Raw genomic sequence first — 21,496 nt, forward strand, 5'->3', positions numbered from 1 at the left:
TAAAATGAAGTAGCTTTGCCACTGCTCCTACCAGAACACACTGAGGGGTGGTATGGAAGTGGAGGGTATGGAAATGTGGTAAGTTGTGCTGTGCTTCCTTAGCTTACCACACGGGTGGGCAAACTTTTTGGCCTGAGGGCCACATCTGGGAATAGAAATTGTATGGCGGGCCATGATCCCCACAGAATTGGGGTTGGGGTGCAGAAGGGGGTGCGGGTTTTGAGGTGGGGCCAGAAATGAGGAGTTCAGGGTGCGGGAGGGGGCTCCGGGCTGGGGTGGGGGAGTGGGGTGTGGTGGTATGGGGGATGAGGAATTTGGGGTGTAGGAGGGTGCTCTGGGCTGGGATCAAGGGGTTTGGAGACCTGGAGGGGGATCAGGGCTGGGGCAGGGGGTTGGGGCGAGGCTCAGGGGTGCAGGCTCTGGGTGGCCCTTACCTCAAATGGCTCCCGGAAGCCGCGGCAAGTCCCTTCTCCGGCTCCTACATGGAGATGTGGCCAGGCGGCTCTGGACACTGCCCCGTCCGCTCCCATTCGCTGTGGTTCCTGGCCAATGGGAGCTGCAGGGGCGGAACTTGGGGCGGGAGCAGCGTGCAGAGTGGAAGCCACTGGCTGCCCCTATGTGTAAGAGCCGGAGCGGGGGCCATGCCACTGCTTCCGGGAGCCATGTGGCGTGGCCCCCGACCCTGCTACTCAGCTGGAGTGGGGCCATGCGGCTGCTTCCTGGAGCTGTGTGGAGTGGCCCCTGACCCTGTTCCCCAGCTGGAGCGCCGGAGTGGGGCAAGCCCCAGACCCTGCTCCCCAGCAGGAGCTCAAGGTCTGAATTAAAATGGCTGGTGGGCCAGATTTGGCCCGCGGACTGTAGTTTGACCACCCCAGCTTAACAGGTGAAAAGAAAGGAAACGAGCACTTGTTCTTCTAACCTCCAGTCTGAGAACCCCTGAGCTAAACTGTGTTTTTTCTCTCTCTTCCTCGGACTCAGAAACCTTTCCAATTAAAGTTTTGTGGAAACATATCTGCTAAACATTTTGGTTTTGGTGAAACAGCATATTTTTCAGAAATGGTACGTTTCCTGATGCATAACTGGACTGTCCCCATCTGCCTCCACACTTTGGTTCTGGGTATCTAGCTTGCAAAATTATCAATTGTACAATGTATGGATCTTTGTACTCTAGTGTTTTTAGTCAGGATACAAGTATTTATAGATGTACAATTATCTCTTACTAATCTTATTATGTGTTCAAATCACACTATTCACTCCTATAATCCCCCTGCTTTGACTTGTTCCTGCACTCAAATTTTCAAACTGTTTGCCAGCATTATGAAGATGCCACCTCAGCTATTCATAAGCTTCAGTAGCAGTGACCACTCCCAGCACTTCCACAAAAGGGGAAATAGGTGCTGTGCTACAACTGAGAGGGGGTGGTGGTGATTCTTTTAAAAAAAGATCTTTTTGATTTATTTTTTCTTCTTTTCATCCCTTTCTCTTCTGTTCTTACTCTCTCTAAGCTGGCAAGATTCATGTGCATAGACAATTGCAGCGTATTGGTGACTTACATTGGGAAAAGATCTTTCAAATCAGTTATGAGGCATTTTATAAAACAAAATATGTATCAGTTATTCTGAGCATGAAACCATGCTGACCTTTAGGGAGGGAATGGTGAAAGGAGGAAAATGAAGGCATCCAGTCTTGGTTTCAAGACATCAAGAGATGGACAATCTACCGCTTTCTTTGTTTGTTTAACCTTTGCAGCATCCTTACTGAACCATTCCCAGTGGTTGTTGCCAGCTCCTGAAGAAGCAGAGTTAAGATACGTGCCATCCCTGGAATGCATCTTAACTTTGTATTTTCTACCTTTCAGAAAATTAAGGTTAGCCACTCTTCTTGTTCTGGAAGGGCACAAGAAACCAATAGGAGACCGTATTGCTGTATTAATGAAGTCTCTGGGCATTTAATATAGTTAAAGGAGAAATGATCTTGTCACAAAACAGAGAGTTAACTTTACAGTTGTAGCTTCTTGCACCAAAGGAAAAAATTAACCTGTTTGCCTGGGCATAAAGCTTAATGAGTTAACTCCTAACCTTGGATTTTGACTTTGATACTTCCCCCAGAAGCATGCACACAGTTTTCTTACTTTTGCCTGTTAATATGAGTAGAAGGACCCTCTAGCTTTGAATATGGCTGTCGGGATTCCAAACAAAACATCTTATTGTCGATTCTGACAAAGAAGAGGCTTTTGTGGGGGAGGCCTTGAATCAAGACCTGAAGGAGAAAGACTGTCTATTTATAGGAAGCACTGCTTTTCCTGCTTAAATCAGGATCAGCAGAGCTTCCACAGATCATCTGGGAGTTTCCATATCTGTTCTTGCCTCAAGAGACTCTCTATATCTGACCTTGGAAGCTTTGATGCATGATATTAGGCAGTAGCTCTCCCATTCCTCAAACTGGCCATGGAAAAATTTTGATGCCAGAAAGCCAGTCCTCCCACAAAAGGCAGGGTTGGCTTTCCCCTTCCCATCCCCCCACATATCTAAGGTGCAATACCATAGTGTATGTATTGAGTTTTAGCTATCTTCCCTCAAGACGTAGCTTCTGAGCATGGGAAGGAACTAATAATGTGGAAGTGGGTAGTAACTGGGCACCTCCAGGATTTGAAAGCAGTAAGCCCAATGTCAGTTCAGGCCAGATTCTTTGGAGTCTATTCACTTCTGCTTGCAGTGCTCAAGAAATTTCAGCATTTTTCTCATTCGATCCGATCTCTTCCACCTTCAAATATTTCAAGGCTCAAATGACCTTTTCTGTTATTGTGGTAGACCTAAGCACTTAACTTCATTTGAAGGATGCTTATTTGATATTCTAACTGTGTGGCTCACCAGAAGTTTTTCTCTTTCACCTTGGGTTAAATACATCAACAGTACATCATCTCATTTGGTTTCACCTTGGCTCCCAGGGTTTTCTTAATAGTAGCTGCTGTCGTGCTGCACACACAGATTTTCATACTGTCATCTGCACTGCTTATTAGAGAAGGTGCCATCCCTGCAAGAAGCAGCTAGAGTAGTTGAAGACCTGGTGAATCTCCTACCCAACCTCAGATTTGTACTCAACTTTTGAAAAAAGTGAACTGATCACAGCAAAGACTGATCTTTCTGTGAACTGTTTTACATATCACAGGGGTGGCTTTTCCATGAAGAATTCTTAAGCTTAGATAGACTATTCAGATTCTGTTGACTGTCACCAAATGATGCACATCCTTCTGTTGTTCAGGTCAATAACTTCATTTGCTGTTTGTTCTGGACTCTTCCTTTTATTCTCAGTTAATTCAGAAGGATGAGGGAATCGCCAGTAAGTTTTAATTAACAATATTTTGGCCAAGGCCAAGCATAAATTTCAGCCCCAGATGATTATTTTTGAGAGAGCTAAATGGAACTGAAGCCAGGGATTTAGAATGGATGTGCCATCTCAGCCTTGTGATGCTGTAATTCCTTTCTTCTGGGGAAATTTGTAATGGTTACAATCCATAATATGGTTACAATCCTTCCATAAAGAATATTGTCTTAGTGGAAGGGAATTTGGTGAGGAAACAGACTTCAAGTTCAGGATTCCTAAAGGAGAATATATATGAACAGTAAGGAAAATGACTTGTTAAATTATAAAAATAACATTAGTGCCCTTTCAATAATTATCTACAAATGCAGCCGGTAGTTGTATATACATATTGTAAGAGATAACTATTTCAATACTTTTCAGTGTTGTGCTGATTTCCTCCCTCTTTCCGCCCCACCTCATTTTTTTTAACAGGATGAAGGAAATGTGAAAGAAATTCCTATTACCCATCATGTGAAAGAAGGGTGTGAGAAAGCAGATCCCGCACAGTTTGAATTACTTAAGGTTCTTGGTCAGGGATCATTTGGAAAGGTAAGATACAAACTTTTTTTTATCCCAATCCTAGACTTCTAATAGACAGCTACTTAGTCCTACTTGTTAACATTAATGAACTTCTCCATTAAAGTTGGTTTTATAGCTTCTGAATACTCCTGTCTGCTGTCAAAAGTACATCTTTTTTTCCTGTAGAGTTTACAGTGTCACTGGGTACTGATGGATTCTTGAGGCCTTTGTATGTTGCAACTCTGCCTGTGAAGCAGGACATGAATTTCTCCCTTTGATCACCATATTGTTTTTCCTTAGCATTAGGAGCACAATCTTGCAGTTCTCATGTAGGCAAAACTCCCATTAAAGTCAAGGGTAATTTTCCTATAAGTAACAGGACTGCAAGGCTGGGTGCAGAACAATACAAAAACATTCTTAATCTTGATGAAACAGGTTACTGTCAGCAGTTTGAGACTGAGTTAGAGAAGGCCGACATGGTTTTTAGAGGCCTAATAAGCCACAAACACACACCTGTGAAAATTGGCTTGTTTTTGAGGATGTTATTCCCTGACTTGTACGTTCTTATGTGGAGGTGACAGTATTAGAAAATTTAAACCTTGCACCCAGTAGCCCTCTATTAACCTGAACTTGCTTGTCCTTTAGACATTCTTTACCCTTTTTGTTGCTATAACTAAGTCTAACTAAGACCAGTGTTTCCACTCCATTCTTCCTGCTATCCATGCTGAGATCAATTGTCAGTTTCTTGCAGAAGAGATGTACGGTGGGGTTCATTTACTTAGCCATGTCACATGAGGAGGATAAAACTCTTGTGGAAGGGTATATAGTATCACTTGATATTTGTGGCAAGTTTCCTTTATCCTGTTCCACAGTTACTGTCTCTAAATGTGGAGTACATATTTTCTCACAAGTGAGAGATGGGAAAAGTCTTTTATCTACTCAATCTCCCTGCTAATGTAGGATTATTCCCTGTTGTGCACTTACTAGTGCTTTGTCCAGTCTAGCTTTAATTGACCTATGTGTTGAGACTTTCCTTGGGAGACTACTTCACAGCCTAATAGATCTGTCAAGGTCTGGCATCTGTGAAGTTCAGCATAAATGATCCCTTCTCACTTTTATTCCATAACTCTTAATTATACCTGTTGGGTGTTTTTACAATCATACGTTATATATGCTTGACCTGTCATATGTACCCCCTGAATTGTTGTTTAGCCAATTCTTTTCTCTTAAGTCCATCTCTTCCGCATTTTAAATGTTTCTTTATTCTATGTATGTGATAGCCCCACACAGACAGGTGGGTTAGGAAGGTAATGACATTAAACAATAGATTGAGAAGGCGGGTTTTAATTAGAGTTTGGAAAGAACTATTAATAGAATACAGCATGGACCAGAGAAACATGTTTCAGCCTTAAATGGGGGATGGTATGGGGTGTTGTCATGTTGACTTTAGTCCTTTGCTGGGACATGTCCTTAACTTGCTCGTTAGGTATTACATCAGCATACATGAGGTGTCATCTGGTTGGATGTTGTGTGGGCTTAACTTTTTACAATATGCAATATTTAAACCAGGAGTGTGGCCAACTTTCTAAATTGACTCTGTTAGAACAATGCTGTACCATGAAACATTTCACTGCTGAAAAGATTTTTGTTGCAGATGCTCCTTGACCAAAAATGTGAATTTGTCCACTTTGCAATATCTGAGCATCTGCACGCCATGAACTTGAGTTTGGATTCATTTGGTCAGCAGTATTTGTTTGGGGCCACGCCTGCTCCCTGAGTGTCCTTGTGCCTTCCATCTGAGAGCATAAAGGGTGGGGTGACCACAGCTGTCTTAGTTCCTTGTCCCTACTGTGGCTATGAGTTGGAACCACCAGTGAGTTTCTCCCTCACTGTGATCTATCCATTGTATTGTAAATAGAAAGGATTAGTTGAGCTATTTTTCACTTGTTTCCTTTCTTACTGTAAGAAGCAGCCCTTTTCTTTGTCTGTGAGACTTCCTGGTACTGGGATCCTATCGTTATGACTGAATGCACACCTCCAGGCTTAAAAATGACTCTTTCTGATGGACGTATGAGGTGCTTATTGTGACATGGTGAGGGGTACATACAAGAAAGAAGTGCCATTTGTAAATCATTCTCAAAGAACTCAAAAGTCGAAAGTCTTGCTCAGAATTGTTTTGTCTGGATAGATCATTGCGCTTCTCTTCAGATCCTGAAGCAGCTGGGGGTGAAAATATTGACTATTCCTCCTCAGAGTGCTTCCACTGGCTCTTAGGCTTATATATCTGAGACAGGTTTCAGAGTGGTAGCTGTGTTAGTCTGTATCAGCAAAAAAAACCGAGGAGTACTTGTGGCACCTTAGAGACAAACAGATTTATTTGGGCATCTGATGAAGTGGATTTTAGCCCACGAAAGCTTATGCCCATATAAATGTGTTAGTCTCTAAGGTGCCACAAGTACTCCTCGGTTTTATATCTTAGACAGGCACTTGTAAAGAATCATCCTCCACAGCTGCTAAAACCTCAGAGGTTGGGGGGAGGAAGGAGGACTAAATCTCTAAGGGGAAGAGGTCTAGACCTCCATCACTGGGTCCTACCTTAAGAAACTAGAAATACCCTTGAATTACATTTGAGAAGAGTAGTTCAAGGCCCAAGAAGGGACCCTATGCTGCCCAATTAGGCATCAGTCACAGAACACTGGGACCAACTTCTCCACTGAGTCAGAAATTACCAGGTACAAACCCCTTGCATTGAAGCCCCTGTTACTGATATCTCTGGTACAGGCACCTTACATTTGCCCACCTGCAGCACTAATGTACTTGATACTGAAACCTGTGTGATATCAAGGGATCTTATGGCTAAGGTGAAGATTTTGTCACGGATATTTTTAGTAAAAGTCACAGACAGGTCTCAGGCAATTAAGACCTGTCCCTGAATTTGAGCATTGGCCTGCTAAACCCAGGGTTGTGAGTTCATTCCTTGAGGGGGCCATTTAGGGATCTGGGGCAAAAATTGGGGATTGGCCCTGCTTTGAGCAGGGGGTTGGACTATATGATCTTCTATGAAAATGGGAAGCCGCTGGGCAGCTGTGGGGCCAGCTCGGAGCTCCACGGTGCCCATCCACCCGCGGCTCAGAGCTGCAGACTCCCCCTGGGCCAGAGGTAGTGGGGCTTCCCCTGCTGCCCGCGTAGGCTGAGGGTGGCAGGGCTACCCCTGGGGGCTGAAGTCACGGAATCGGTGACTTCCTGACCTCCGTGACAAAATCATAGCCTTACTTTATGGCCTCTTTGGTACTGGGCACTGTTTTTGGTAATAAAGGTATGGTCTGATACCCCAAGCTTAGTACCGAGCACAGCCTGAGTGTGCTCCCAACTACTCAAGCTCCAGCCCCACAAAGGGAGGAGTGCATTTCTTCCTCAGGCTCAGATAATAGCAACGAGGAGTCTCCAGTACATTCTCTGTGGTCTAGGTATTGAAACTCTGTGGTCTAGGTATTGAAACCCTTACACCTCAGAGTGAGAATCTAGGATGATTTTTTTTTTATTATCCCATTGGTACTATCCCTTGGTTTCCACCCCATGGCCTCCTTCTCCCTATACTTACTGGAACCTATGGCCTTATTGAGCACTATGGAGATTACAAGCCAGAAGACTAGCTTCTGCACCCAGTCCAGAGCTAGAACCCCTTCCCCACTGTCCACTCCACTGTCAGCTCATGCTGCCGTGGTGTTGACTGTGTGGGATGATCAGGGCTCTGATGAGGACTTACAGGTGGAGGACTGTTCCATCCCAGCACCTGTCTTGTTGCTACCTCTTGATGAGGGGTGGTACATGTAATATCTACCTTACAGACAAATTTGCTATGCGGAATGACAGGTACATTTGAGATTCCGTTGGAAGTTGTCCAGGGGAAGTTGCACGAGCTCTTAGACCTCCTACACACCTCCATGCCTGGACGTCTTGCAGTGCTCATCAGTGAGGGACTACTGAAGCCACCCAAGTTACTCTGACAGATGTCTAGTTCTCTAGCTCTGGTATTCGAGGGTAGATTATTGCTTCCTAAGCCTTTGAGCAACTTTATATGCAGTAAGTTGAAGTAATCAAGTCCTAAGGTGACAAATGCACATGCAACTGCTACTGGGCCTGTGTAGGAAAGGAATGTGGATATATTGGCCCTCAGAAATTGATACAAGGCTTTTCTGATCACTGTCCGTAGGCCTACAGAGTGATGAAGCATCTGATAGAATTCAGTACTAATTATTGCTTTAACCACCAAGGTTATACTTAGAGTTCTGTGAAATTCTTTTTATTTTGGGGAGTGTTTTGCTATTTGGTTGTATCCATTTTCCTCTCACCTGGGGGGTCAGGTTCTGCCCTCAGGAGTATGTGGGAAGGGTCCGGGGGGGGGGGGGGCAGGCACAGTGGAGGCCCTGTCTGGGGGTCATGACAGAGGGAGGAGGACGGGCCAAACCTCAGTGGTGCTCCAGTCCCCTGTGCCAGGTTGTAATGGCTGGAGCTGGGCCCAGCGCTGTGGGACAGGAGACTCAGGGGCCGCTGCTGTGGGGTGAGTTTTTCATTTTAATTGTTGTGTTTTTGCATTTTGTGAAAAAACCCCAGGCTCTAGTTGTTCTTCTTCAGTGATGGCTGGGTGAGATCATTTTCAAAATGCAGAATTGAATTCTTATCCAAATAGAGCTTCAAGACCTTAAAAACTTTATACCTGATTTAATTGAAAAATAAATATAAAGATAGATATAGAACTGATTTAAAAATATTATTTTTGAAGTTAAACTTTCTTCTGTTGCACTTCACATTAGAAGTGTAAAACTCAGAGTTAAAACTTTTTTCAGGTGTCCTTGTGTTAGTTATAAGCACTGCATGAGAAACTTGGCAGTGCAGAAAACTATTCAGAGTAGACCTCATTTGACTTGGGAAAATTAAAATTGTCTAGTTTCACTGGCAAATAACTATACAGTCACAAAATTGGTTGAGTTGTTCAGTATTATGCCTACGATATTAAGTCTCTTTATCCTCAAATTCCTAGCACTTTTTAATCATATTTTGGACTGTGATGCACACATGATCAAGGATGTGTCCAGTGATGATTTAAGGATGAAGTTTCAGTGGGTGAATGAGCAGTTAGTTCAGTAGTGGGACCTCTTGTAGAGAGGGAAGCGAAGCTGTAAGAGGCATGGATTGGAGGTGAGAAGCTATTACTCTACATCTGTCAATTTCTGGGTTAAAATTACAGGGAAATGTTGTTGGCCTCTGCATCCAAAATCTGTGAGAACTTCTAAATTTTGTCTTATTGGAAACAGCCAAACCACCATAAAATCATTGATTAAAGCATTGAATAAAGCAGTCTTTCTATAAAAATAAAGTAACGTATATTTTTTTTCTTTTTCTTTCCCTGTCCACAATGTGTTGTCTTTTGTTCCTTCAGTGGTCTTTAGGGTTCATTGTTTCACTCAGATTAATGTTCACTAATTTTCAGTACTATTTATATCTCAATATTTTTCTCTCTCCACTCAGTTTTTTTCTGATTAGGTCTTTCTTTTGTTTTGTGGTTCAATGTTTTCTCTCCCCTGCTCTCTTCATCCTTGCCTTCTCCATTTTCTTCCTTCTATTTTCCCTCTATTTCTTCTCCCTCTTTGTGGTGTCATCGTTCTGGCTATTAGCTGTCACCTGTATGTGTGAGAACTGTCTCTCTCATGCCTCCCAAAGCTGTCTCCTTCACTCTTTCTGGCAGGTTTCAGAGTAGCAGCCGTGTTAGTCTGTATTTGCAAAAAGAAAAGGAGTACTTGTGGCACCTTAGAGACAGCTCACTGCATCCGATGAAGTGAGCTGTAGCTCACGAAAGCTTACGCTCAAATAATTGAGCATAAATGAGGTGCGTGGTTGAGGGGCAAGTGCAAGGGGAAGGACCTATTTCCCCTCTCTATACCCGTTCATAAGCCGACCCCCTTCTCTGGTGCTTCTCTTTTTTACTAAAAGAATTTGGCTCATGAACGAGTATATATGGTATACTTTTATTTAACCACTTCTAGTTAAAACCATAAACAGAGTGGTAACATTTTTTGCTTCTAGTGTTGAAAATCTGGAAATAAATATAAGAATGAAAAGACTTTTGAACCTCAGGTTTTTGTTAGCATACTTTTAAACCTATGATTGGACTTTAATGTTATGATGATGTAGTAAAAGTTTGCTCATTGAAATGTATTAGAAATGGTAATTCAGTAGTTACGCTGGAAGAGCTCATAGTATGGAAATGCACATAATCCGTAGCAATCGATTTTTCTAATCACATTTGTTACTCTGCAAGATCATACTCTCCAAATTTAAGCAGACTGAGGGGAAAAATTGTAGTGGCACCCCCTCCTCCCCCAAGGTGCAGGGCCTTGATCTTAAATGGTGTATTTCCCCACTCCCTTCTCCTCACACTCCAACTTCAGAGATTATGTATTTGAGGTTACATAGCATTTGTAGGGAAGGAGACAGAGCTAGGGACACCTGTTTGACATGCTGCCCTTTCCTAACACACTAGTGTAAAATATACAGGTACGTGGCATGTAAGTTAATATTCATTCTATAAGCATTAATTTAAGCTGATCTCTGTAGAAAAACTGAAGAGTGCCTAGAGCCCAGGTCTAGCTACTTCAGGAACCCTAGGGGTTTCTACCACCTGCAATCCGGTTACTTGTGGAGGTGAGAGTGCAATTACTTTTGTTGCTCTGCCTGCACAGGGGGGGGTGTGTGTGTGTGTGTGTCCTAGCATCTGGTGCTCCTTCCTACATCCAACCAAAAGATCATCTCATAGTCCCTTACTGGATTTAATAATTGCTTTCTCAAAAAAATGGTGTACTGTGAAAACCTGCTGATTTTCTCTGCCCCTATCCCCATTATTTTAGTTTTTCCCTATGGAGGCTATGATTTGGTGCAGTCTGTTCTCTTTTCCTCATACTAAAACAGACCATGATAACTTTTTGTTCAAACTAAATCACTGTTATATATAACAATTTTAGCAATAATTTGAAATATAAAATATTTTTTGGGTCAGGTTTTTCTTGTGAGGAAAATAATTGGTCCTGATGCTGAGCAGCTTTATGCAATGAAAGTATTGAAAAAAGCTTCTCTGAAAGGTAAGTGTGTTTTCTTTATAAAGGTCTTGGAAGATACTTCCTGTGTTAAAGTCAGTATTGTCAATATTTTTGTATTAAATAGCCCTCTGTCTTAAACAAGCTGTTCCTTCAGTGAAGTCATAATTCTTTCTTTGACATCAATTTTTTAAATTAACCTTTTTGAGGCCATGCCTTAAGAATTTATTTCAAACCTGTCCAGATGTCTTCAGGTTTTTTTTAATATTAACCTTCTGTAAGTCCATTTAACATTTTTTTTATTACAACAAGAGAATTACAGATAAACAGTTTTCCTGTATTTTCCATGGTTCTAATTTGGTCAAAACTGTTCATTTGTCAAGTTTTGAGTCAACCCTGCTTTATTGGGGAAGTCAAAGTAAGCCAAATTATAAGGTGTTTCTGTCTTTACAAGACACATCACTGGACTCTACTCCACTGTGGGTTACATTTGGGCATGAAGTGTTACTGCTAGAAAATCCAAAATATGATCTTAATAGACAATACATATTCATGGGGGCAGAATCTAGAAGTTGAAATTAGCTGAAGCCCCTCCCCCCCCCCAAAAGAACAAAACCTGACCACCAAACAACCCAACCTTCCCCAACTTTTTTACGATTTTTGAAAAGAAACTTGCTAGATCACTAAATATAGCTGGATTTGTTGCAGAATTTAGAAAGGTTAAAATATATAGTGGTAAGAGGGAAAATGTAATATCTCAAAATAAAAAGAAATGATTTAAAGGGTAAATAAAGATTATTTTATATTTCTCTGGATATTTAGAACTTACTATCTATTCCTTCCTGTTCTACCTTCACTTTACTGAAATAGAGGATTATTTATTAGTATTCTGCTTTTTTTCAGTACGAGATCGAGTTCGTACAAAGATGGAGAGAGATATATTAGTAGAAGTAAATCATCCATTTATCGTCAAACTGCACTATGGTTGGTATTTTTGTTCCGTTGCCTATATATTTTTGGCAGGATTAGCATGTTAAGGGCATTAGTCATCTCTTTCTTAATAGTTGGAGTGGATTTGCTCTAAAACCTAGTTTTCATTAAGCACGTCAAATGTAATCTTCTTCTGCCTTATTTTTGTTAACAGTTATTGTAAGCAGGTACAGATAATGTGAAAGCTAGGCATAGATGACTAGTAATTTCTACCTTCCAGTATGTAACTAAGGACATTTTCTGGAAAAAAGTGACATTAACAGATAAACATCAATCCAGCCTTTCTGAAGCATTAATCTCTGCAGAGTTTAACAGAACCAGTATTTTCTGCCTTGAGAGGTTTGACTATACCCTCAGTTATGTAAACATTCCTTTTATAATTACAGAGCATATCTCAGTTTTCACTATTATGGTTACATCTCACTCTGTGTCAAAGTATCTGCCTAGTCCATTCTATACTGACAGCCTGTGCATGGTGTAGAGTCTTGTCATTTAGGCCTTTTGTCTGAGTTTTCTTCTGTAAGATATGAACACATCTTAAGGTGAATTGCAGACCTCTCAGGGATATATTTCTCTCATGTACGCGCATATCTGTTCCAATGTAGTTCAGATCAGGATAGTGCTTTTCCCAAGAGACTAAAGAGTACATTAAATAAAACATGCATGTGAACAATTTAACACACATTAAACAATTCCTAAGCACTTAATCAAGAAAACATAATTACCTTTTTATAATACTTTAAAAGCATATGATAGATTTATAAACAATTAACATCTTCACATAGTAAAATGGTAACATGCACATAAGAAAACATCTAAATAGACCATGTATAGTGTAAAAAAAAAAAAAGATTCCCTTGATAAGACTGAAGAATTAAAATATTTATCTTAATCTTTTTAAAAGAAATAGATTTTCATGACCTTTGAAAAGTTATCGGGCATGTATTATCGGGATCCTGACCTCTATATTATAGCCCTTTTTGGTCACTGGTTTCTGTTTTCCTCCGTTTTTGCTTCTTTATTTTCTCATTCACAGTCCATCAGACTCTCCCCACAATCCTATTTTTGAAAGTTTCATTAGACCTGAATTCTGCTGTTGGTCTTGTTGTTTCTCCACTGGCAGAGGTTTCAAGCACTGCCATCCTATGTCTTTAACTGGCTGAAATGCTTCTCTTCCTCACCCCACCTACTTCCAACTTGTTTTCTTTATAGGGAGAGACACAATCAACTTGAAATCCACTCAATTTAAAAAAAAAAGTTAAGCTTGGTTTCAGTTGTTATACCTCCCCCCAGTCAATTTTTATAGTATAATTTTCTTATTTAAAATATTTTTCTCCCTTGTTGCTGTAACAAACAAAAGTGGAAGTTGACTAACTTTATGGGGAAAAACTGAAACAGACTCTGCACAAAGTGCAGTCAAATGTAAACAAACGGGAGGGGAGGGGGAAAATGGTGCTTTTATCTTACCTTTCATTTAGTATTTTTTTACCAACTGCAGGTAGAAAGCTTTTGACCAGAAGTGAAAAATGAATGTCCTTTTAGAATCTGATTGGCAGGCCCTGTTTAAAATGTATCGCTAAGTTTAAAATGTAATTACTTGACTTTTAATGGGCAGTGCAAGGGGTTGGAGTAAGAGGCTTCTTGTGCTTCTCCCATTCACTGTACATATATATGAGCAAGTCACACAGAATCTGATCCCTTGTTCATTTTTCAATCGTACACCATTGCCACGGGGTCCACTTACTGCTAGTGGCTCCTCCTCGTGGCAGTCCTGGGGATTAGCTCTGCCCTCCTCTGGCGGTGTCCCTATCAGTCGTCTTTTCTCACTTTGAAGGCCCCTCTTGCTCCAGTAACCACAGCCTCTTCTTCGTGACTTGGTGCTTAATTGGTTGGTTGGGTCTGCCTGGCCTAATTCAACCTTCTCAGAACCAGAATGAGGAATACAACACCCCATCACAGTCATATAACATTTTCATTATTTTTGAATGCCTTTACTATTCTTAAGCTCCCCAAAGACTTCCTACAGCTTTTGGAAAATGTCCCACAGATATTGTTTTTCCATTTTTAAAACCAATACTTTGTAATAATTTAGGTACAATAATATTAGTCCAATATAAAAACTGAGTTTGGCACACCAGTGGGTGTGGTGGTGCGTGGATGACTTGTTTGAATTCCGAAACTCTTAATTTTTCAAATTGTTGTGTTAAGTCCTAACAAGGCAAATTTTATAATAGTAGAACCTCATTAATTCCCATATCAATAATTAAAAACATAATTATTGTACAAATACTGGGGGGGTCTCCCCATGCTTAGTAAAGATGTACTAGAACGTCAGTGCTGTAGTGAGATCTCTTGTCACTAACACTTTGTAATATATTAGTAATGGTTACTTTTTGCAAACTTCCCTGTACAAAGTATTAACAAAATGAATAAAACTAAATTACATTTCTCAAATAAATGAATATAGTACACTTTGATGCAGTATTCGTGTGGTGTTAATTATTCAGGTTAGTTCACAGATTTCAGTAGCTCATATGAGGCTCTCATGCCTAATTGAATTACCTCAGTTCAGAAGCAACTGCTCTATTACGCTAAAATAAAAGCCGTAAAAAAGTATTATAGAATGCCTGAGTATTGTGTCTAATTTCACCATTGTCATATAAAACTATCCATTAAGTTTTGTGATGTTTTAAAATCAGCCTTTCAGACCGAAGGGAAGCTATATTTAATATTGGATTTTCTCAGGGGAGGAGATGTATTCACGCGATTATCCAAAGAGGTAAGTACCTACATTTTAACTGAATACAATAGTAAAAATTGGTTCAAAGACGCAAAGAAATTAGAGCTGGAAAATGACATCCTTGTCTAACCCCCTACCAATATTGGATTGTTCCTTTTGTCTTTTTCTCTAATTCTTGACCGATTTATTTTTAGGAGCTCAGTTGAACTTTCATTTTTATATATATAAAAGTGAAAGTTCAACTGAGCTCCTAAAATATATATATATTATAATAATATCCATCCCTTGGGATGATATTCCATCGCTTAAGAAACCTCAGTGTCAAACTTTTACTGATAATTGGCCTAAAATTTCTTTTTTGTACCTCCCCATACCAAATTCTCTAATCTAAAAGTGGTCTTGTTGCATAAAGACCTAGTTGAAGTAAATCAGGTTTATATAATAAAGAACACAGGTGTGATTAGAGTTTGATGTCAGTTTAGCTGCCCCTGAGTTTGTTGAATCATTTTAGTGTTTAGTTTCTTGAACCGAATATTTTTTTTCTAGGTAAAATACTTTTCTCCCCCCTCCTTCCTCCCCCCCCCCAATTTTGGAGAAATCACAACCTTGATTGACAGCTCACTATTGTTTGTTTGGGGAGGAATGCTAATTGTGCTACTCTGATGACATGTCTTTAAATCTGTCAGTCTGTGAAATTGCATGTGGACTATAATGGTATTTGTAATATTCCAAGCTAAGAAATATTCTGTTTTTCAAAACTTTTCTGTAAAAATTCTAGGTGTTGAATTAAACTTTTGAAAATATCTTCATAATGAGTTTTTAGTGCTTCATAAATTTCACGAGTCTGTTTCTCATTTTAAATCTACTTCCATATGATTTCAAGACATTCCTTTCGATAATGTCTAACAGAGGACATTGTCTAAAATTGGGCAAACTAGCTGGCTGATGTGAAATAGATTGTCAGTAGTTGTTTCAAATTAGTATCCTTAAGCTTTAAGAACCAATGAGCTGGATTTTCTCAGTGCATCTGTTTCCTAAAGTCAAGCTACATATTGAGGATGGGTCAGGGAACATATACCTAGTATATGCCCTAAAATTACATTGAACTCGTTTTATTAGCTTGCAATAGTGATCTTTCAGTATTTCACAACTAAACTCAATGTAAATATCCTGTAGCTGTGCTATGAAAATATTGAGAGAGTTGTCTATTTGTAGGAGTCAGCAGACCTGTTAAGAATGAATGAGGCATAAACCAGGAAAGTGGTCAATCTCTATTTCCATTTGATCTGAGATGTCTCCCTTAAGAAATCTCAGTATAATAGGAAATGACTTCAGGTCTTGTGATAGTGCAGCTAGAATATACGGATCCTCCAAAATAGACACTTAAATGAAGGGTGCAAATCTGGCTGTAAAAATATTGGCTGGGTATCTGAAAAAGAGAGAAATCTCTCTTTTAGGAGTAAAGAAATAAGCAATAATTTTGAGGTCACTTATTACTCAAGTTTATATTTGGTTTTCAACAAACTTCAGATTATTTCTAAAGTACCATGATTTTTTAAAACTTTTAATTTTGTATATTAAAAAACACCTGATGTTTTCTATAAAGAAAACACAATAGTTTTAAAAACACTGTTTTCTATTGCAATACCACATGGCAATGGAAAGTGAATGACCCAGGCCAATGGGGGGGGGGGGGGGGTCAGTTCCTAGGGCCACTTGAAACCATCCCACACATGGATTATCAGGCATATTTGAAATTGTTTTTGATTGTTTAGCTGTTAATAAGATATTTAAGTGTTAATTTTGGTTTTTAAAATTCTAACGTATGGGACTTTTTCCGCTGCAATGCAGAAAATGTCTGATATCCATCCAATAAAGCACTTTTACTGCAGCTTTCCCTTCAGAAGTAAAACTTAATGCAATTTGTTTTTACCACATTTAATTTGGGGGGAAAATCGTATTTAAAATGAATTTGTGCAATCTTGTTAGGTTGCAAAGTAATAATTAGAATAATTGTATTTGGAGATTTGGAAACTTCACTTGTGTCTTTGGACTGTAACAGTCATTTTTGTTCATTGTACTTCATTCTTAATTCATTCTTTTATTATTTCTGTTGCATACAACTTTGACATGACAAACTACAGTAATACCTGTGCGCTGTGCAAATTAGGAATATTTCTTAATCTTGAGCAGAGCTGTTCAGCAATAAGAGTACATCTTGTATTCATAGTTCCAAATGTTGATGTATATTACTAAGCTTAATCAACATCGTTTACACAAGACTAACTAGTCCTATAGAAGGAGACTAAATGAACAAAGTTTCTACGCTCCTTTCGTACTCTCAATGATTTCAGCAAATGGAGAATAGTTCATCTTGGAATATAATTTGAGGTTTTAAAGACCTAAAAAAAATATTCTAAGAATATAGACATCCAAAATGCTTGAAGTTATTACTGGTTATGTTATAATTTCCTCAGATAATGATTGTCTGTGTGGCCATATGGTACCAGCATGTTAAAATGGTAAAATAATGTGTAACTAAGTGAAGAAAGGTGCGTGAAAGGAACAGCAAGTAGTGAGAGCAGAAGGGAGAACTCACTCTGTTACTGAGGGCAAATATATTTTTCTCAGTCCTGGTTAGGCCCCAGTCATGCAGGGTCAACCAGCTAGCGTACATGGCATTGTATATAGGTAAAGCAATGCTTTATCTGTACCCCACATATGTGACTACTTGTTCCTTATTTTATTTAACTAACTCCCTCAATCTCCCTGCTTCTTGTCTAGGCACTACTAACCTCCCCTGGTGTAACATTTGGCTAGATACAATTGAATATATGTTCAAGTCTCCTGGGTTATATGTGGCATTTAGAGTGTGAATTTCTTGTCTAATAGGCCAAGTTGCACAAAGTGAACAGAGATGATCATTTGAGAATCCCACCGCCTCCTCCACCCCATCCCCTGTGATGCAGTGGAGAATCATGGCCATTGAAATAGTTCTCCCCCAGACTAATTTCTGTCTGTGCAGAGACTGTCTAAATGGTGTGCATACAAAATATAAACCTATTACAGTATTACCAAAGCATTTGAAAATGATATATCCAGAGAGTGAGAAAGGGAGGCTGGAGGAAGAGCGACACAGATACACACAAATAAATTTGTGTGTGTGTGTGTGAGAGAGAGAGCTTTTTTCTACAACTAGTTGGGCTACAAACTTGTTTTTAAATGAAAGCTGAGATTTTCACATAATCTCCTGACTCGAGGAGCCAGGGCTTTGAGAAGAACAACAAATGCCATGAGACTTAATATCATGAGTTGTCAACACTGCTGCTGTGATTTTTTGCGCAAGTTAAATACCTGGAAGTCTTAGAATGTATTGAAGCAGGTCTAGAATAAGGAGAGTGAATAATCTCTGGGCTGCTAGAGAACATCTCTACTTCTGTTACACCAAAGAGAGGAGAAGGGGGCGGTGTGGGGAGGAATAGGTAGAGACATTGCCCTAACATCCTTGGCTCTTTTACATGAAAAGCCATGGTGATAAGGGAGAGAGGCAGGCAAACTAAAGAAGAAAATTCCTGGATCTCATTTTTTTTCCCATTGACAAAATACAACAAAATGTAAAGATGTACCGTTGCTGTTCAGCCCAACCTTGTAGCAAAATGTTCAAACCCCCCCCTCCAAAAAAGGGAGCAGAAAAGGTTTGAATGCATCTCTGTTCATGTAAATGATGTGCAGATTCTGTCCACTCTTCAACCTTGTTCACCTCAGTGAAGTATGAACTTAACTTTAGGAACAAGCAGTTCCTTTTTTAGAAGGAAACTTAATAAGTCTTAATAGTGTTAACATCACTCAATTGAAAACTATAAAATGGAAATATAAAATTTTAAGGTTACAATTACACATCCTGTATATTTTATACTATTGTAAGCAATAGTACATCAAACTACATGTTAAACTGGAAAAACAGGAATAGGAAATGCTCTGTATAGGGCACTGTGGCTGAAAGAATACTGGTAAACCAGCAAGGCAGATACAAAAGTTAACTTTCCTTTAATTATGCTACCTTACAGTTGCAATAACATTTATTTTTACTTTTAATTCTTTAAGAGCTGGATTGTGAGGAACACTAAAATAATTTCAGGGTTAGATCTACAGAAAACTTCATAGTCTATAGTTTATTCTTGCATATCATCTGTATTAAGTGAAATTGTCTCCTGAGAATTTGTGAAATGTAGTAGTTATGAGAAATATTTGAATTTAGGGAAGCAGAAGAACTGTCTGTTTTTAGATTGCAGTATTAGAAACTGACAAGATCTGAAGGTAAATCTATACAGTTCTTATTAGGTTATGTTTACAGAGGAAGATGTGAAATTCTACCTCGCAGAACTGGCCCTTGCTTTGGATCATCTACACAGCTTGGGGATTGTATACAGGGATCTGAAGCCAGAAAAGTAAAGTAAAATTTATTTTATCCACTATTACATGTATTTTGTTTAATTGCTTCTTTGCATTTTCATTATACATCTCTATAATTTTATAAAAATGGAGTAAAAGATGTTTTTATAAGCTATATGTATTGGGTTTAATAGTTAAATATATGCACTGATTGCAATATAATGTACAGAGTTCTTAAATTAAAGATTGGGAGATTGGTTGAGATCTGTCTTTAGCTACTATCTTTAAATTGTTATATATAAATATTCCTGTTACGTGTATTGGTGAATGTGAATTTTAATTTTCAGCATTTTGCTTGATGAAGCAGGACATATCAAGTTAACAGGTAGGTAAAATTTAATAGATTAGCTCTTAAATATTTTCATGAAATTACAAATATTTTAATGAAATTAGGTATTTTAGTATGGAGTTGCATTTCTTGTATAACAATCTTGATATACCAGTACTTAATTTAACAGTTTTTTAAATTAACTGATATAGCCCTAGATTGTGCAGTCTGATCTACATTAGCAGACTATTATGCCTCGGCAGAATCCCATTGAAGTTAGTGTGACTCCACGTGAGTGAGATCTTCCCGCGTGGATTAGATGGCAGGATTGGAGCCATCGTATTTATGTTAAACCTAAAACCAAAAACCACTGTAAAGGTTAATTTCTGTGGGTAAAGTGGTTCTAGAAATTAATGTTTATAAAATAGACATTGAAAGCTACTTCATTTTTAAAAATAAGGTAAATAAATTCAGATGACACTTCATCAATAACAGAAATAAACTACTGTTCAGGTTTAAGTGGCTTATATGATGGTTGATTATAAAATGTCTCTTTATCTGAAGATCAACAGCTAATGCGATTGAGCAAGGCAGATGTTCAGCAAAGCTGAAATGTCAATATGCTGACTCGGTCTTTTAAGGAAGATAAAGATTTAGTGCAGACAACATGTTCTTTAAAAAATATAAAATGTGATTTCAGAAATTATAGTCTAATCAGTTTAAAAACAAAGGTGTAGAAAAATTCTGTATTACAAGAAAAAATAATGCTATTTTCTTTTGGAAAATTAAAGTTCACCAACAAGACTTGCATTATAAACATTGGGATAAGTACAAAGTGTGAACTAGTTTACTCTTAAATTATATTACCATATTAAAATTATAGTAAAGTAACCATTTTGATTATATCATGAAGTTCACTATATGCTGTGCTGTATAAGTATTAACAGCTATTAGAATCGCCTTGCAAGATTAAAAAGAGATACATTATTTAAACTCTCATCCATTTAGTGCAATGTACACAATATACACAATAGTTTTACTTGTAATCTTTTATTGTTTCTGATAGAACTTTTAGCCAAATGGGCTTTGCTTAGATTACAGAATTACTGGATATTCATTATTTAAAAGCACTACAGGATGTGTTTTTGTTTCAGACTTGCTTTAGACTCTTAGGCAACAACAGGGATTTGAATCCCTATACAATATTATTGATTTCTGGATACCATTCTCTTGGACTCCTTCAGCCTCTGAGCGGTTTTCTCTCTTGCTTTCTGCTTCTCTTGAAATGCCCAGTTGAGGGATTTAATTTAGATTAACTTCTCCTTCCAGACCACATTTAAACACCTTAGCCATTTGGGGCTTTCACAGTGCAGGGACTAGTGGGAAAGTGGGGTCGGGAGGGTGGGGGGTAGTGAGAAATCAGGGTTACAAGATTATATTGTTTTGCAGGGTACATCAATACTTAAATTCAGTTTCAACTTGGGTCCAAAGGAAAAAACCTCTTGTAATTCTTTGAGGCTTTGTTTTCCCATCAGCATTTTGAAGCTGCTTGTAAGGCAGCTTTTTGAATGAACAAGCACTTATAAAATTCCATTTTCCTTCTTACAATGGAAAGGAGAACTGAGAGGTGTGCTTGATATAAACAAGTCTGACTTTGGCAAATTATTATTTGCTACTAATATCTGCAGTAGTAAACCCCTGGTGTAGACAGTGGTATGTTAACAGAAGAATTCTTCTTTTGACCTAGCTACTGCCTCTCAGGGATGTGGATTACCTATGCTGATGGGAGACTCTCTCCTGTCAGCGAAGGGAGCGTCTACACTGCAGTGGTGTAACTGTGCCGCTGTAGCATTTTTAAGTGTAGAAATACCTTAAGTCTGATTTTTACATAAGCTGTTTTCGTAAGTTAAGGCCGTGACTACACCAGCAGTTACGTCGGCAAGACTTTTATTGCTTAGTGGTGTGAAAAAAAACACCCCTTGGAGCGACATAAGTTTTGCTGGCATAAGCGCTCATATGCACAGTGCTGTGTCGGTGGGAGACGCTCTTCTGCTGACATAGCTGCCACCGCGG

General features: G+C 39.0%; 1 protein-coding gene across 3 annotated transcripts in view; it reads left to right on the plus strand.

Moving 5' to 3' along the window:
- Nucleotides 1-21,496, plus strand: part of RPS6KA6 (ribosomal protein S6 kinase A6) — an 80,582-nt gene that overhangs the window by 18,556 nt on the left and 40,530 nt on the right. For all 3 annotated transcript variants that reach the window (XM_084639649.1, XM_084639651.1, XM_084639650.1), the window contains exons 3-8: nt 3,796-3,912; nt 10,937-11,018; nt 11,877-11,957; nt 14,663-14,742; nt 19,045-19,151; nt 19,443-19,480. In XM_084639649.1, the coding sequence (XP_084495775.1) occupies nt 3,796-3,912; nt 10,937-11,018; nt 11,877-11,957; nt 14,663-14,742; nt 19,045-19,151; nt 19,443-19,480 (505 nt within the window). The remainder of the gene's footprint in view (nt 1-3,795; nt 3,913-10,936; nt 11,019-11,876; nt 11,958-14,662; nt 14,743-19,044; nt 19,152-19,442; nt 19,481-21,496) is intronic.

This window comes from Lepidochelys olivacea (assembly GCF_965140295.1).
Source record: "Lepidochelys olivacea isolate rLepOli2 genome assembly, chromosome: 9".
Classification (NCBI taxonomy): domain Eukaryota; kingdom Metazoa; phylum Chordata; order Testudines; family Cheloniidae; genus Lepidochelys; species Lepidochelys olivacea.